At 36.6% G+C, this 16416-nt stretch overlaps 1 protein-coding gene across 1 annotated transcript in view; it reads right to left on the bottom strand.

Annotated features, from left to right (window-relative positions):
• ATRN (attractin) overlaps window positions 1-16416 on the bottom strand; it is a 116902-nt gene that overhangs the window by 27104 nt on the left and 73382 nt on the right. The window contains exons 7-11 of the mRNA XM_023737511.1: window positions 15611-15701; window positions 14899-15142; window positions 12047-12230; window positions 10910-11064; window positions 8299-8383 (exon numbers count right to left, since the gene is read on the bottom strand). Of these exons, the coding sequence (XP_023593279.1) occupies window positions 8299-8383; window positions 10910-11064; window positions 12047-12230; window positions 14899-15142; window positions 15611-15701 (759 nt within the window). The remainder of the gene's footprint in view (window positions 1-8298; window positions 8384-10909; window positions 11065-12046; window positions 12231-14898; window positions 15143-15610; window positions 15702-16416) is intronic.

The following is a 16416-nucleotide window of genomic DNA, read 5'->3' as shown; positions in this document are numbered from 1 at the left end:
GAGAAGTTAGAGGGTTGATATGTTGTGGGGTTGTTAACCAATGTTATAAAACAACGTGTGTACTTCTGTTTCATGAGAAACTATTTGTTCTGTAAGCCTTCACCTGAAGTACAATAAAAAAAAAAAAGAAAGAAAGAAATATACAAGAGAAAAGGACATTTTTGGAAAAGGATAAGATATATAATTTTGCAACACCAATAACAACCAAAAAAAAAAAAAGTGTGTGGTTACATATAAGGAGCTCTGGTGGTGCAGTGGTTAAAGCACTCAGATGCTAACCAAAACGGCAGTGGTTCAAATCCACCAGATAATCCATAGGAGAAAGATGTGGCAGTCTGCTTCTGTAAAGATTTACAGCCTTGGTAACTCTGTGGGGCAGTTCTACTCTGTCCAATAGGGTTGCTATGAGTCAGAATTGACTTGATGGCAGTGGGTTTGGTTTTGGTGGTTACATATGTATGTATATATGCATATGAATATATATATATGTGTGTATATGTATGCACATACAGATGTATCTGTATGTATATGGATCTGTACATACAGGGGTATATGTGCAGGCAAATATATTCATATATATAATAAACCACATAGAGGGCATAGTACGGCTATGTCTTAGACATAACCAAACACCTTGTGAGTTTGGTTTTCTGAGTTTGAAGACTTAGGACCATAGTCTCATGGAACAATTCAGTCAACTGGCATAATATAGCTCATAAAGTTTATGTTCTCCATCCTAGTTTGGCGAGCAGTGTCTGGGGTCTTAAAAGCTTGTAAGCAGCCATCTAAAATATAGTTATTGGTCTCTACTCATCCAGAGCAAAAGAGAAAGAAGGAAACCAAAGACTCAGAGAAGAACTAGTCTACACGACTATAGTCTACATGAACCACGGCCTCATCTACCCTGAGACCAGAAGAACTAGACAGTACTTGGCTACCACTAATGACTGTTCTGATCAGGACCACAGTAGATGAATCCTGACAGAACAGGAGAAAAATGTGGAACAGAACTCTAATTCTTAAAAAGTGCAGACTTACTGGACCAGTTGAGACAGGAGGACTCCCCAAGACTATCGCCCTGAGATACCTTTTAAACCTTGAACTGAAACTATCCCATGGTCACCCTTTAGCTAAATAACAGAGTGGTTCTTAAAAAAAAGAATATCGCCTGTGAGTACTGTGCTCCCTTAAAAAATTATCTATATGAGATCAAACGGTCAGCAGTTACCCTAAAGCAAAGATGAGGAGGTAAAGGAGCAGGGAAACTAGAGCACTGGAAACGCAACAAGCAGTACAGAATTAACGAGAATGTGGACGCTTTGTGAAAAATTTAATCAATGTTACTGAATAATTTGTGTAGAAATTGTTAAATGGAAACCTAATTTGCTGTGCAAACTCTCACTGAAAACACAATAAAATACTATTCAAAATAAAAGAAAGAAAGAAGGAAAAAGGTTAGTATATCCCTAATACACAGAGTGCTTCAGGACAAAATGCAAATGATCTTTAAGCTTATGAAAAGATGCTCAACTTCACTCAGAAAATAAATGCAAATTAAAACCAAAATGAGGTACCATTTCTCACCTAACTGACCAGCAAAAATGAAATGTTCAACAATATATGGATTGGTGAGAGTCTATAAGGAAACAGGCACTCTCATACACTGCTGCTGGGCATGAAAAATGGTACAAGACTATGGAGGGGAATTAGGTAATATCAAATAAAACTATGCATTTATGTTTTGAACCTGAAATCACATTTCTAGAAGTCTATCACAAAGATACAATAGCAAAAATGCAAAAAGAAGTATACATAAGGCCATTCACTGCAGCATTTATAATAACAACAAAACGTCCATCAATTGAGTATCTGATGAATAAACTATTGTACATCCACACAATGAAATACTAGGCAGATGAAAAAAGGAATGAGGAAGGTTTCTACATACTGCTATGGAGTGATCTGCAGGATATATTATTATGTGAGGAAAAAAAGCAACGTAGAAAAAAGCATGAACACATAAACAAAATTCACTTTTCTTTTTAAAAATAAGAACATTAACAAAGTCTCTCTTTAGCTCTGTCTTCTTAAAAGACTAAAGGCAACAACCAACCCAGTACCAATAAACACAACTAGTGCTTAGATTGTGATATCTAAACCCCACCCCCTGAGAAACAAACAAAAAACTAGGACTCCTTATAGGAAAAGCTAAATTCATGTTTGGGTCAGGAAATGTACATCATGAGACTGGAAGACCTTATCATACCACAAAGAAAGGAAGACTAGGGAGGTATAAAAAAGACACAAGAGCTAACGTGAAGGCTCTCACTAGCCAAAGATGCGAAAAGTTTCAACTTTAATAAGAAAAACTGCAGTGGGTTGAGATACTTTAAATATTTTAAAACTCATGTGTTCTTAATGACACCTTCTCTCAAAAAAAGGGGGGAGGAGGAACCTTGCTGGTCACCTTTGGAGAATGCTCATTACTTTCAAAATTGGTAAATAAAGGGAAAGAATCAATCCTATGAAGTGATCTTGAAAAAATATTGAAGCAAATCTGATCAAACTCTAGATTTAACTACTAATTCACAGGAAGTTCAGCAGAGAGACCAATATGCTATCTGACAGCATGGGGATACAATTATCAAAATCTAGACTATAGGAAACCTATAAGACAAACAACTCAGTTTCTTCAGCAAATAAGGGGAAAAAATGATGGATGCGGAACCATTAATTAAGAGGAACTTAACAGACATTTCAATCAACTGCAATATCTTACTAGGATCTTGATTTAAATTAAATTCTTAAAAAGTTTATAAGACAACTGGGAAATATGAACATTGTACATTGAGTGATATTAAGGAACTATTCATTTTTTAAAGTGTGATAACTGTATTGTGATTGTGTTTTAAAAAGAGTCTGGGGAAAAAAACAGTACACTATGTGAGCTTTTTTTGTATTTCAAATCTTCAAACCAGCTGCTGTGGAGTTGACTGCAGCTCACGGCAATCTCACGTGAGTAGGACTATGCTCTGTAGGGTTTTCAAGGTTGTGGCCTTTTGGAAGCAGATCACCAGGCCTGTCTCCTGAGGCACCTCTGGGTGGGTCTGAACTGCAAATCTTTCAGTTAGTAGTTCAGCACTTAACAGTCTGCATCACCCATGGACTTTCTGGCACTGACTACTACTACAACTGGTCTACAATCTCTTGTATATTAATATGTAATAATGTTTACTTTTTTTTTTAATCTAAGAGTTAAAAGAATCTAAAAAGAACAAACTCTAAACATCCTATCCATCTATTCATTCATTCAGAAATACCTAATCAGCATCTACTACGTACAAAAAAAATCTCTCTGTCTTTTCAGCCTGGGGAGTTGGCCAAAAGCTTGCCTACTCCCCCGTAGCTACTTCAACTGGATGAGAAAACTCCCACAGGTCAAAGCAGCTTGTTCTCTAATCATCTCCTGGTTTTAGCCCGGTATTTCCTCAATATCTTGTTAGGTTCTTGCTGTATTATTTTTAGTTGTCTTCAGCAGGATACCTTGTTGGCTGAGGCCAGAAATGAACATTCAACTTGGGTCTGGTGTCAAGGTTTTAAGGCTCTTAAATCAAGCCCAATTCTCCTTCAGAGAGATGGTGATCATAGTGTGCCTTGATGGGATTTCATATATTTCTGGTGGTCCAGAAGGCTGTGTGTTTGCACAAGGCTGCAAGAATGCTCAGAAGATACTGAAGAAGGCCCTAGCTATCTACTCATCTTTGGCTGAATGTAAGTCCTTGAACACACAGAAAATAAATGCCAGGAGAGACTTGTAAACATCCTAAATTTTTAATGTATTTCCCAAATCACACAGAGATCTATCAGCAGAGTGGAAGCCTTACTGATTTCAAACTGTTTAAGCAAAACCACTGATTGATCACTGGCTAACCACTAAGTACACTGGCCCAAGGGTGATCCCTAAAAGTAAGGATTAAAAATTAAAACGAAACAAAAAAAAACACACTTAGCAGAGAAATCAGTAGTGGCACACTATGGGAGAGACAGACTCTACAAAATTAGTCCAGGCAAGACATTACACAAACAAACAGCAACAACAACCCATGATGGTAGTTGGAGGGAGGAGAATCAAAATCCAGACTTGATATAATATACTATTTAAAATGTTTAGTTTTCAACAAAATATAACAAGGTATGGAAAGACACAAAAAAGTGTGGCCCATACAAAGGACACAAAGCAGTCAATAGGAACGGTGACTGTGAGGGTCCACATGTTGGATTCAGGAGACAAAGACTTCAAAGCAGTTGTTATACATATATTTTAAATCAAGGAGATAGACAACTCAGGTAAAAATGGGCAAAGGACTTGACAGATGCTTCTCCAAAGAAGACATACAAATGGCCAATAAGTACATGAAAAGTTGCTCAACATCATTAGTCATTAGGAAAATGCAAATCAAAACCTCAATGAGATACCACTTTATAGCCACTAGGATGGTTATTATAAAAAAAGTGGAAGATAGCGAGTGTTGATGAGGATGTGGACAACTGGAGCTCTTGTTCATTGCTAGTGGGAATGTAAAAATGGTACAATCACTATGGAAAACAGTTTGGTGGTTCCTCAAGAAATTAAACATAGAATTTAAACAATTCCACTCTTGGGTATATACCTAAAAAAAATGAAAGCAAGAACTCAACCAGATACTTGGTTACCAATGTTCATTGCAGCGTTATTCACAATAGCCAAAAGGTGGAAAAAGCCCAAGTATCCATCAACAGATGAACAGATAATCAAAATGTGGCATATACATACAATGGAATATTATTCTGCCATAAAATATGAAGTTATAATAGATGCTACAAAATGGATAAACCTCGAAAACATTATCCTAAGTGAAGAAGTCAGACACATAAGGACAAATGTTGTATGAAATATCATATTTATATAAAATATCTAGACTAGACAAATGCATGGAGACAGAAAGTAGATTCGTGGTTACCAGGGGCTGGAGGGAGAGGGGGTTGAGGAGTTATTGGTTAATGGCTACAGAGTTTCTGTTGGGGTGATGAAAAAACTCTGGAAACAAACAGTGGTGAAGGTTGCAAATAAAATATATATATTTAAAGCACAAGAGGACATGATGTCTAAAGAATTAAATGAAAGTATGATATTAATGATTCAACAAATAGAGAACATCAATAAAGAAGTAAAAGTTACAAAGGAAACTAAACAGAAATTGTAGAGTTAAAAAATACAATAAATAAAATGAAAAATTCAATAGAGGGGCTCAACAGCAGACTTGAGGTGGCAGAGGAAAGGTACAATGAACTCATAGTGACCCTATAGCATAGAGTAGAACTGCCTCATAGGGTTTCCAAGGCTGTAAATCTTTATGGAAGCAGACTACAAAGATAGATAAATAGTAATTATATAATCTGAAGAAAAGAAAGAAAAAAATATTGAAGGAAATGAACAGAGCCTCAGAGACCTGTGAGAGACTACCAAGCATACCAACATATGCATAAAGGGAGTCTCAGAAGGAGATTAGAGAGGAAAGGTATAAAACATGTTTGAAAAAATAATCCCCAAATTTGATGAAAATGATTTAAGCTATATATCCATAAATCTCAACAAACTCTAAGCAGGATAAACACAAATAGATACACACCTAGACATATCATTATCAAACAGTTGAAAGCCCAAAATAAAAAGAAAATTTTGAAAGCAACAAAAGTAAAATGACTCATCATATATGAGAGAATCACATATAAGGAGTCATAGTTAAAGCACGGGGGTAGAAAAACCAAGTATCTATATCTAGCAAAACAATCTTTGAACGTGAAACTGAAATGAAGACATTCCCAGATAAACAAAGGCTAAGAGAATTCCCTGCTAGTAGATTTACCTTGTAAGAAACACTAAAGGAAATCCCTTCATTCTGAAAGTTAGAGGAAATACTAAACGGAGTTCTTCAGTCTGAAGGAAATGACACCAGGTGGTAAATGGAATACACATGAAGAAATAAGGAGCACCAGTATAGATAATTATGTAGGTAAATGAAAAAGAAAGTACAAACATACATTTTTTTCTATTTTCTTCCCCTAACAGAAATCAAAGACAACTGCATAAAACAACTAAAAATATGTTTTTTAATATATATATATACACACACACACACACACAGCCATAATAACACAAAGGAGGGGGAGAAGAATGGAGTTATACTGGAGCCAAGTTTTTATATTTTGCTGGATTCAATTTAGTAGTAATCTGAAATAGAGTTTTAACGTAAGACGCATATTGAAATCTTCAGAGCAGACAGTAAGAAAATAACTAAAAAGATAGTTTTAAAAAAAGAATCAAAATAGTACATTAGAAAATATTTTACACAAAAGGTGCCAGAAAAGGAAGAACAAAGGAACAAAGAAAACACGAGACATATAGAAAACAAATAGCAAAATAGCAGGTGTAAATCCAACCATATCAATAAAATCAAAAAACCAACCCTGTTGCTGTCAAGTCGATTCTGACTCATAGCGGACCCTACAGGACAGAGGAGAACTACCCCATAGGGTTTCCAAGGAACAGCTGGTGGATTCAAACCACCTACCTTTTGGTTAGCAGCCAAGCTCTTAACCACTGCGCCACAAACCATATCAATAGTTATGTTAAAAGTTAGTGGATTAAACATCCTCAATCAAAAGGCAGAGACTGTCAGACTGGATTAAAAAAAAACAAAACAACAAAACTATCACACTAAGCAGTCTGAATTCAACTAATCAGTTTGATATTTAAACCAAACAAGTGTCATACAATTGGTGTCCTCAGTAATTCTGAATCCACCTGGTAACATACTGGCTATGCAAGGGCAGAGAGAATCCTTCAAGGGGTCTTAGAGCAGTCAACTGAAAGAAATAGCTCCATCTACAGCAGCCTCAGTGCCTCACAACCCTCTCTTCTCCTTCCTGCCCCCCTCAAAAATCAAAATGACAACCACTAAGTAAGGCAAAACTGACCCAATGCTGCTGATAAAGAGAACCGCCATTCAAAACATGAAGCAATGATGTGATTCAAAGTTTCTCTTTTACTTATTTCATAAAATTAAACTGAAACCATGGCTCTTTTACTACATGGCCTCCCCACACATCCACCCCTATACCCAACCCCACCTCATACATACAGACACTCACATATCAAGGCTCAAACACACTACTGGAATTACACAAAAATAAAAACACTATAATTCAGGTAAACCATTCCCAATTTTGATTCATCGTTAAACTATATCTTACAGTAAACCGTCAACTTCTCTGAGTTTGTATAAAACCTAAGAATGTTTTAATAAAAACATTCAATTATTTGCTAGTTTCAACACCGTAATAAAGTTGTCATTTAACAAATGCCTATTGTACTACGAGAATACCAGAGACACAAACATGAAGAGAGCTGAGGCCATGCACCCACAGGCGAGGTGATGACAAATGGTCCCACTGCTTCTCAGATGAAAACATCAAGAGGTACTTGCTAGAAAACGTGTAAGGATCTTCTTTACTGAGGAAGCATCATGTTACATTTTAAAATAACACTTCAAATTAACAAGTTAGTAAAAAAAATCCTTCAATTTTAGCCTGTATCTATCAGATGTTCTAACAGTAAAACCATATATATTGCTAAATTTCAGCTAAGCAATTAGTTTATAAAAGATGCCATCTTTTCTCAATATATGTCTCTAAATTCTGTCAATTCACAATATCTCCAGATAGATCCCTTTCTTATCTTTGCTAATTCAAGCTGAATTATCTTCATCTATCTTTTATCATCAAAACAAATTCTGAAAGCCAAAAGAATCCTAACATTATGCAGCATTATAGCATTTGAATACTTTTAAGATTTATAAAGCACCATCTGAAGTGCCCTCTCTCCTTTTTTTTGAAATCTCTCCTTGCCATCCAGACACAACTACAAGAAACTTGGCCATCTAAGCACCACAAACAATAGCAGAGGGCATAAGACAGGAACCCATGTGTACATCCCTCTTGTTGTCCCATGCATTCAGACAACACCAAACATACTGAGGAGCATGCTAACAAAACTCGATCAATAAACATGGCATTGGAAGTCATTCAAATCTGTATCAAATACTAAGTATAAATCAGGAAATTCATATCTACATAATTCTGTGAAAAAGTAAGAGGGTGAGGGAATCCTGTGAATAGTATGTAAGTCAAATTTCACTTCTTCGTATTTTATTTTCATTTTAAACACAAGAGAAAAGGAGCAAGCACTTCTCCAATTACCTGTTGTGTAAAACTGCTGAATGGCCAAATCTGTTGACATCATGGTGGAGATCAGGTCTGGGAAGCACCGACCAGCGGTCACAAGCTAGGAGCAAGAAAAACACACTTCAGAAGGGACTGCCGTTCATAATCAATAGGAACTGATTTTCTTTGGGGAAAATACTGCAACAAATACAGTCTCATAAAGTGCGTCTTTCTTAATTTTCCTAGCCATACTATTATTTCTGGGGTAAAATGCAGCCATAGGCAAGCAGCAGGGCATGGGAGAAAGGCAGGACTGTATGACAATTCATTCCAATTGGTAAATGTATCCAATCTCCATGACTTCTACATCATTCGCCCTGGTGTCTAGCAATTTTACCCACCAGGATGTTATTTAACTTGAGCAAATTATACATTTTACAAGGCTTAGATTCATAAAACATGTGGGTACCATAATTACTTTTCCATTCTTCTTTATATTGCTTTGCACAAACTTAGCTAAAATAGAAAACAGAGGAGGAAAATTAAAATTCTAGAAATTCAAACTTTAATAATTTTCAAGTTCTTTCCTAGGTCTACTGTTGTTTGTCATCAAGTCGATTCCAACTAACAGTGACCCTACAGGACAGAGGAGAATTGCCCCATAGGGTTTCTAGGCTATAATCTTTATGGGAACAGATCGCCAGGTCTTTTCTCCCGAGGAGCGGCTGACAGGTTCAAACCGCTGACCCTTCAGTTACGCTTAACCATTGCGCCACCAGGGTTCCTTCTAGATCCCCTAGATCTACTAATTTTCCTTTGTTCTGACCCATGCTAGCAACTTCTCTTCCAGACCTTGGTAGCATCTGGCACTGGGCACCACTCCAACCTTACCCTCTCTGAGACACTCAGACATTCGCACTTGCTCATGCAAAGTTTCTTCCACTCCATTAAGACCTTTATTCCCTTGACAACAACAGCTTTCACTTCCTTCTCCCCAGCCTAGACTCTGGTCTTCCTCAGATGGAGAACAGAGGCCATGGGGCATCAACTGTCCGGGCTTCCTGCCCATCCACCTTATCCTTCCCTAAAACCACAGTGTGTCCCTTCCTCTTGTCCTGCCCCGTTAGTCCTCTCCCTGATTTAACAGTTTACACCCTCTCTCCCTTGAGCCTCTAACAGTCTTTCTGCGGACTTTCACCACAGCATGTAAACATGCTCAAGGCTATCCCCATCCCCCTCACCCCTTTTGTAAAGCCTCCCTTGATCTACCTCCCACTGAGGGACTCATTTACCCCTTTTTCTTCTCACAGACAAGTTTCTTGAGTAAAACAGTCAACATTCATGTGTATACTTATCACCTTATCCTGTCCCTCTGCTTCTATTCCCAGCCTTGGTAAAAGACACCAACTACCATAGCCCAAGGGACCTGAGAGGAAGGATGCTTTCATTTCCCTCAAAAACACACCAAACAACCCTCGAGTTCCTGGTAGTTCTCAAAGCTGTTTCTTTGTCCTCCTTGCCAGTTCCACAGCCTTGACTCAAATCCTCATCACCTTATCAGGACTTTAGCAAAAGCCTCCTAACTATGGTCTTATGCCTTCCCAATCACTTGCCACAATGCCACTAGGATGTTCCTAAAACACAAATACAATTCTGTTACTACTTCTGTAAGATTCTTCAAAAAGCCTATACTCCTCAGCATGACATACCAGGTCCTCAAGATCTGAATGGTCTGACAGCTGCTTGCTCCTCTAGTTTCACTTCAGGCCACTCCTCCCTGATGTGCTTCTATTATATGGCCAAAATTAACTACTTATGGGTCCGTATTATGTGCCCATGATCTCTACTTTGACCTCTGCTATGGACTTCCTCGGCCTGAGATGGCCTACCTAACTTCACCTGACTTCTCAGTGTTCCTCAGGACCCAGTTTGGATGGTCTCTCCTCAAGAAGGTCTTCCCTGACCATCACCCTTTCCCCTACATCAGTTAAGTGTGCTCACAGATGCTCCCATATTCTCCTCTCAGAGCAAGTAACACCCTGAACTGCAGTTATGTTTGCTCATTTCTTCACCTCCTCTACCATGAGGCCAAGGGCTATAATTTACTCATCTTACCACCCCCAAATGTACAAGCTCAGTGGCTGTCTGACATATAAATGACTGTTAAAAATGGACATCTTAAGATATTTATCCAAAGGAACGGCAAGTACTTGTTTTCTATGGACAAATACTGCCCCCTTCCGTTAAAGTAAATTACCACACCAAAATTTTAAAAATTTCATGCCAAAGTATGTCAAGAATATGTGTGAAGTCAGTTTTCTAGGGAATGAAATAACCAACATTTTGGAGAGCACAATGCTTGCAGTCAAAACTACATAACACTTCTATGTAAGGCTTTTATAACAAAGGAGAGCCCAGTTACCCCAACTCATTCTCAAAAATTAACATTCAAGCAATTAAAGGAAGTGACTTCAAAGAGAATTCATGTATAAATAGACGTACATTACTCAAATAAGTATAAAAAATACCATTCAAACCTCTTTCAAATGGCCTGATCAATTTGAACTGATGATATTTTCGGGTGGTTTTTAAATGTTGTGTATAGACAAAAAGATTCCTGAAGCCCAAATGGCATTGGGAAACTTACCAATGTCGTAAGCCATAAAATCTGAAGAGAAACATTTGGCGCCATGGCTCATGGATGTGTCGTTGTGTGTGTTTCCTCCAAACACCAGCATGGTTCCACTCACTATCACAGCTGTGTGCAAGTAACGGAAAAATCGGCTGTCCTTAAGAATGGTCCTTTTGAGTTTATTTAAAAATAATAAATACAAAGTTAGTTTTTTAGAGTACTTGCTATCCATATGCTACTGCAAAGATAACCATTTATTAACTTCAGACTCATATGTTCAAATATTTCCAGGCTTTTCCATGTATGTAACTTCTCCAACAATAAATAAATATACAAAATCTTAAAGACCTATGAGAATTTTGATAAAATATATTAACAACCTTATAATTCTCATATCCTGTGATAGTATAATTTCAATTTCTGGGTAGAAATCAAGTGACGTGCAGTCAGAAGCTTATGCACAATGCTTTATTAATATGACAAAAGCTAGAAACCAACCATGGGACACAGTATACCCATATGATACAGTATTAAACAGCCACTAAATAATGATGATTTTTTGAGACAGAATGTAAAAAGGTATCCAGAGCATGGTCTCAAATATGTGAAGAAATATGAAAAGAAGGAGAAGAAACCATTATTTTATAATTATTTCATAATTCAAATTTCCCCTTTACATGTTTAAATAAGCATATTTTTATATTTGTAGGCTAATACATAGTTCAGAGGAGACCTCCATCTATTAGGTACTGACACACCGCCTCCATATGGTGATTTGATGGAATGACGCTGGTAACTGACCCCAATGATGACACCTTGGTCATAAATAAAAACGCTAAAAAATAGGTATGTTCTGCTTAATTATAAACATGTACACAAACTCAGCTAAACAGAATAACTTATTCCTTACTACGCTGGAGAGCTAAACATTTACAGTGGTACAAGTATATGAAAATTGAAAACCAGTCAAAAAACACTAAGCATTTTCTATCCAACCTACTACAGAATTATAGAATAATCCAATAAAATAAATATTAGCTGAACAGAGTTACCTGCCAGGCTTGAAACAAAAATACAGTACAGTATTTTCCCAACAATTGCCTCTGCAGAACTCATAGTTTAAAGGAAAGCTCAAAAAAAAGGTTCACCCACCACATCTGGGTGTCCACATCGTATTTATAGAGATCATCCGCGAGCCGGTATTTATTGGCGCTGAAAGCCTTGTAGCCTCCGTGGACGTACAGGGCCCTGGTCCTATGGTCGTAAACACTGCTGTGGCCGTAGCCCCCTTGCACGAGGGCACCCTGGGTCTGTAATATACTCCATGTGTTCTTATCTGGAAAGGGAAAAACAGTTAAAAACAAATGCTACAGGCTCCTCACCTCTAACCAAAAACAAAACCAAACCCATTGCCATCAAGTCGATTCCGACTCACAGTGACCCTATAGGACGGAGCAGAACTGCCCTTTCCAAGGGGTGGGTGGTGGATTTGAACCGCCGACCTTTTGGTTAGCAGCCTAAGCTCTTAACCACTATGCCACCAGGGCTTGCCTCTAGTAATTATAAAATCCAAATAGCCTCAGGAGACTTGATGCATACAGCTTGGTTTTACCTTTTTTTATTTTTAAAGAAAGGTAACCTAAAACTAATAACAAATCCAGGTGGCTAAGGTCCAATCTATTAAATGATCCAATGCTCATTTTCATTGGTCTAATATATGAGTCAGAATCAAACTGACGGCAATGGGTGTGCGCGTGTGTAATTCGCTGTGTAGGGAAAGGATTACACTAAATTTTAAAAATGCAGATTCCCTTCAGATTAACACTTAATTCCCCATGACATCTAGTGACAAATAAACAGATGTAGCTAAAGAATAAAATAAACATATTAATGGAATTTTGCTCTTTTCCTCTTAAATAAAAAAACTGTTACTTATTCTTTTAAATTTTATAGGCCTGCTTTCTCAAAATATCAATCACAGTTAATATACCTACTCCACAATGGATATAATAAAATTTAACCAAAGGAAAGATTATTTATTACTTGTTAAGGGGAAATTACTCCTCATTAAACCTAACTCTAAAGAGCTATCCAAGTATTTTTTTTTCTTCAGAATACTTATTGTTTTAAACCGTATTTGTTACAAGAAAGGTATGCTGTGCATTCCTAAAAATGCTGGACCAAGCAAATATTTTATAAAACTTGCTAATTTCTAAAGAATTTAAAAACTTTATAAAAATTCCAAAACATAAACCCACTCTTGCATCATCTAAAGTTCAATGTACAAAGAAATCAAATGATTAACCTAAGAAGAATATACTTATTAGTCCAACTTAAACGTAAACAGGCTCAGAGGCCCAGAAACAGACGTCACTCCAATGCTTTGTGTCTTCAGTTGAGATGTCTCTATTCCACCCAGTATCTTCTCACCCACTCATCCTCTTGTAACGGAAGCCTGGTGTTTTTACATGTCTTATAGTATTTATTATTGTATCCGAATTTTAAAAGCACTCTTGTTATAAACACTCAACAGGATGATACTAATTCTTCTCCAAATATTTTCAATCATTCAACAAACATTTATTGAGCAACGACTATGTACCATGTGCTGTGCAATCAAGGATACAAAAACATTTTGGGACAACTTGACATTTTTTGATAATAAGCTTCAGTTCATCCTAAAGAAGTTTTTTAGGCAAATAAATTTTTTGCCCTGGACCAGATTAAAGAATATTATCCAATCTTCACTTCAGTCTATCTTCCTCAAATTTAAAAAAAAAATCTCAGTTTCCGTATGTTTGCCATGTAAGATTTTACTGCCCAGAGCATTATGCATTATCTTTGGCTCCTTGACAAATTAATAGTAACAAATATACATTATATAGGAGTATCAATAATCTGAATTTACTGGTAATACACCAATGTTAATTGAGTTTCAAGATAAGTACTGGATCAAGGTTAGGCTGAACCTTGTTAAAGAGTCATAACAATAAGGGTAAATGTTTCAACTTTTTTTTTTAAATAATATTTTACTGTGTTTTATGAGCCCTGGTGGCACAGTGGTTAAGGGCATGGCTGCTAACCAAAAAGGTTGGTAGTTCGAATCCACCAGCCACTCCTTGGAAACCCTATGAGGACAGTTCTACTCTGTTCTATAGGGTCACCATGAGTAGGAATCAACTCGATAGCAACAGGTTTAGTTTTGGGGTTTTTTTAGGTGAATGTTTACACAGCAAATTAGGTTCCTGTTTAACAATTTTTCTACATATTGTTCTGTGCCATTGGTCACAGTTTTTACAGTGTGTCAGCATTCTCATTATTTCCATTCTGTTTGTTCTGTTTCCATTATCTAATTTCCCTTCCCCTCCTTGCCTTCTCATTTTTGCTTTTGGATAAATGTTGACCATTTGGTCTCATACAGTTAATTGTTTAAGGGAACACATTACTCACCGGTGATATTGTTTATTTTATAAGCCCATCTATTATTTGGCTGAAAAGTGACCTACAGAAATAGCTTCAAATCCAAGTTAAAAGGATTTGAAGCTATCTTAGGGTGACAGTCTCGGGGGTTCCTCAAGTCTCTACTGGTATAATAGGTTGGGCCTTTTTTATGAATTTGAGTTCTGTTCTACATTTTTCTCCCATTCTATCCAGAACCATCTATTGTGTCCCTGGTCAGAATGGTCGGTAGTGGTAGCCAGGCATCATCTAGTTCTGGTCTCAGGTTAGAGGAGGCTGTGGTTTGCGTGCACTGTTTCGTGGACTAGTTTCTTCTTTGAGCCTTTGTTTTTCTTCATTTTCTTTTGCTCCATATCAGTAGAGACCAATAGTTGTATCTTAGATGGCCACTCACAAGCTTTTAAGATGCCAGATGCTACTCATCAATCTAGGATGTAGAACATTATCTTTGTGAACTATGTTATGTCAACTGACTAAGCTGTCCCCCAAGATAAAAGTTTCAATTTTGACATTCAAAAAACATCCACTGGAAAATATATACCTACCCAAGTCATATTCCTGCACATTGCTTATATATCCATAGAGAGGGCAGTGACCAAAGATGACCAGCATGACCACTTGGCCAGTTTTCAATGTAACAATGTGTGCTGAGTGCCCAACCACTGCATACTGCTCCTTTGCTTTAGGGGTCAACAATACCCAGGATTCATTCTGAATATGAAACACTCTCAACTCATTGGTCACATTCCCTGTTGCATCAATTTTTCCTCCATACATGTAAATTTTATCCTAGAAAAAAAATGTAAACAGAATTCTAAAAAAACACTGAAAAGATAAGATCTGAGAGCAGAAAAGAATCAATTCAAAACTTCAATATTATTCTTAGCTTAAAAAGTGTCAGTGAAATGCATTTTTCAGTAAATTATTAGGAAAAGGATGGGGAAAGGAACAAAATTAAATTAATCATGGTCTATATCTCTTAACATTTTGCCACTTTTCTTGGACTTCCTCACATGAGATCTTTTATAGTACCACAATCATACTACCCCAGTAAAATCTGAATCTATTAAAATCTCTCAGGTAAAATAGTTTCAACTTTAATATCTACTTACAATTTAACCAATTATAATCCTACCCAAAGCAGCAAGTTTTCCCCAATTAAAAGCCAACAGTGAATAGCTTTTCAACTACATAACACAATAAAATAACTGAGAAAGGGTTGAGTATTTTACTTAGGACAGAGTGGAAACATTTTACCTTGTATAATGCCAAAGAATGACCATATCTAACAACCACGTTGTTTACAGAATGGTTCAGTGCAAGCCACTCCCTAGAAGCAAGGTCATACCTACAAAACAAACAAGTCATATTTTAACCTATTGGTAAAACAGAATATCTTGCATTCTTTTTTGATATACTCCAGTTTAGAGATGCTTTAACTCTGCTACGGAGATCACCAGTTACCTTGGCGAACAAACCTAACACCTGGGCCCACTGGGCAAGTGAGAACTCAGGAAGGGGGACTGGGCTGCACAGCTCTGGAAAAAGAAAGAAATGAAACCTACTGAAGTTTCTAACAATTCCTGAAAACCTCTTTTACACACAGTCTAAATGCCATCATTTGAAGGTTGCATTATACTCAAAGGACTTAAACTTTTATTATAATAATTTTTCTTTCATTTAATCATGCAAAATTGAAGTACTGAAAAGGGGATGATAGTTAAGTGAAAGAAAATCCCTAACCTTTCTTTTTCCTCCTTTCCTTTGATTAAAAAAAAAAAAAAATCATGTTTTCAAGAAAGCTGGAATATCATTATAACGTTTCAATTATAGTATGAATATGCTTAAAGACCTTTAAAATATAAAAATAATAATAATAATTTACTCTCTCACCACACAGCATTAATCACATATTAATAAGGTCTTAGAATATTTTCTTTTAGTTAGTTTTTTTTAAGGAAAATATCACTCTATTGTTACTATAAAAATCATACATGCTCATTATAAAGACTGTAACCAATGAGAAATAAGAATAAAAAGCTAGAAGTTTAAAAAATGATCCT

This window comes from Trichechus manatus, unplaced genomic scaffold, assembly GCF_000243295.1.
Source record: "Trichechus manatus latirostris isolate Lorelei unplaced genomic scaffold, TriManLat1.0 scaffold00104, whole genome shotgun sequence".
In the NCBI taxonomy this organism is placed as follows: Eukaryota; Metazoa; Chordata; class Mammalia; order Sirenia; family Trichechidae; genus Trichechus; species Trichechus manatus.
The sequence above is the reverse complement of the archived record's forward strand: the minus strand, read 5'-3'. Positions and strand labels throughout refer to the sequence as shown.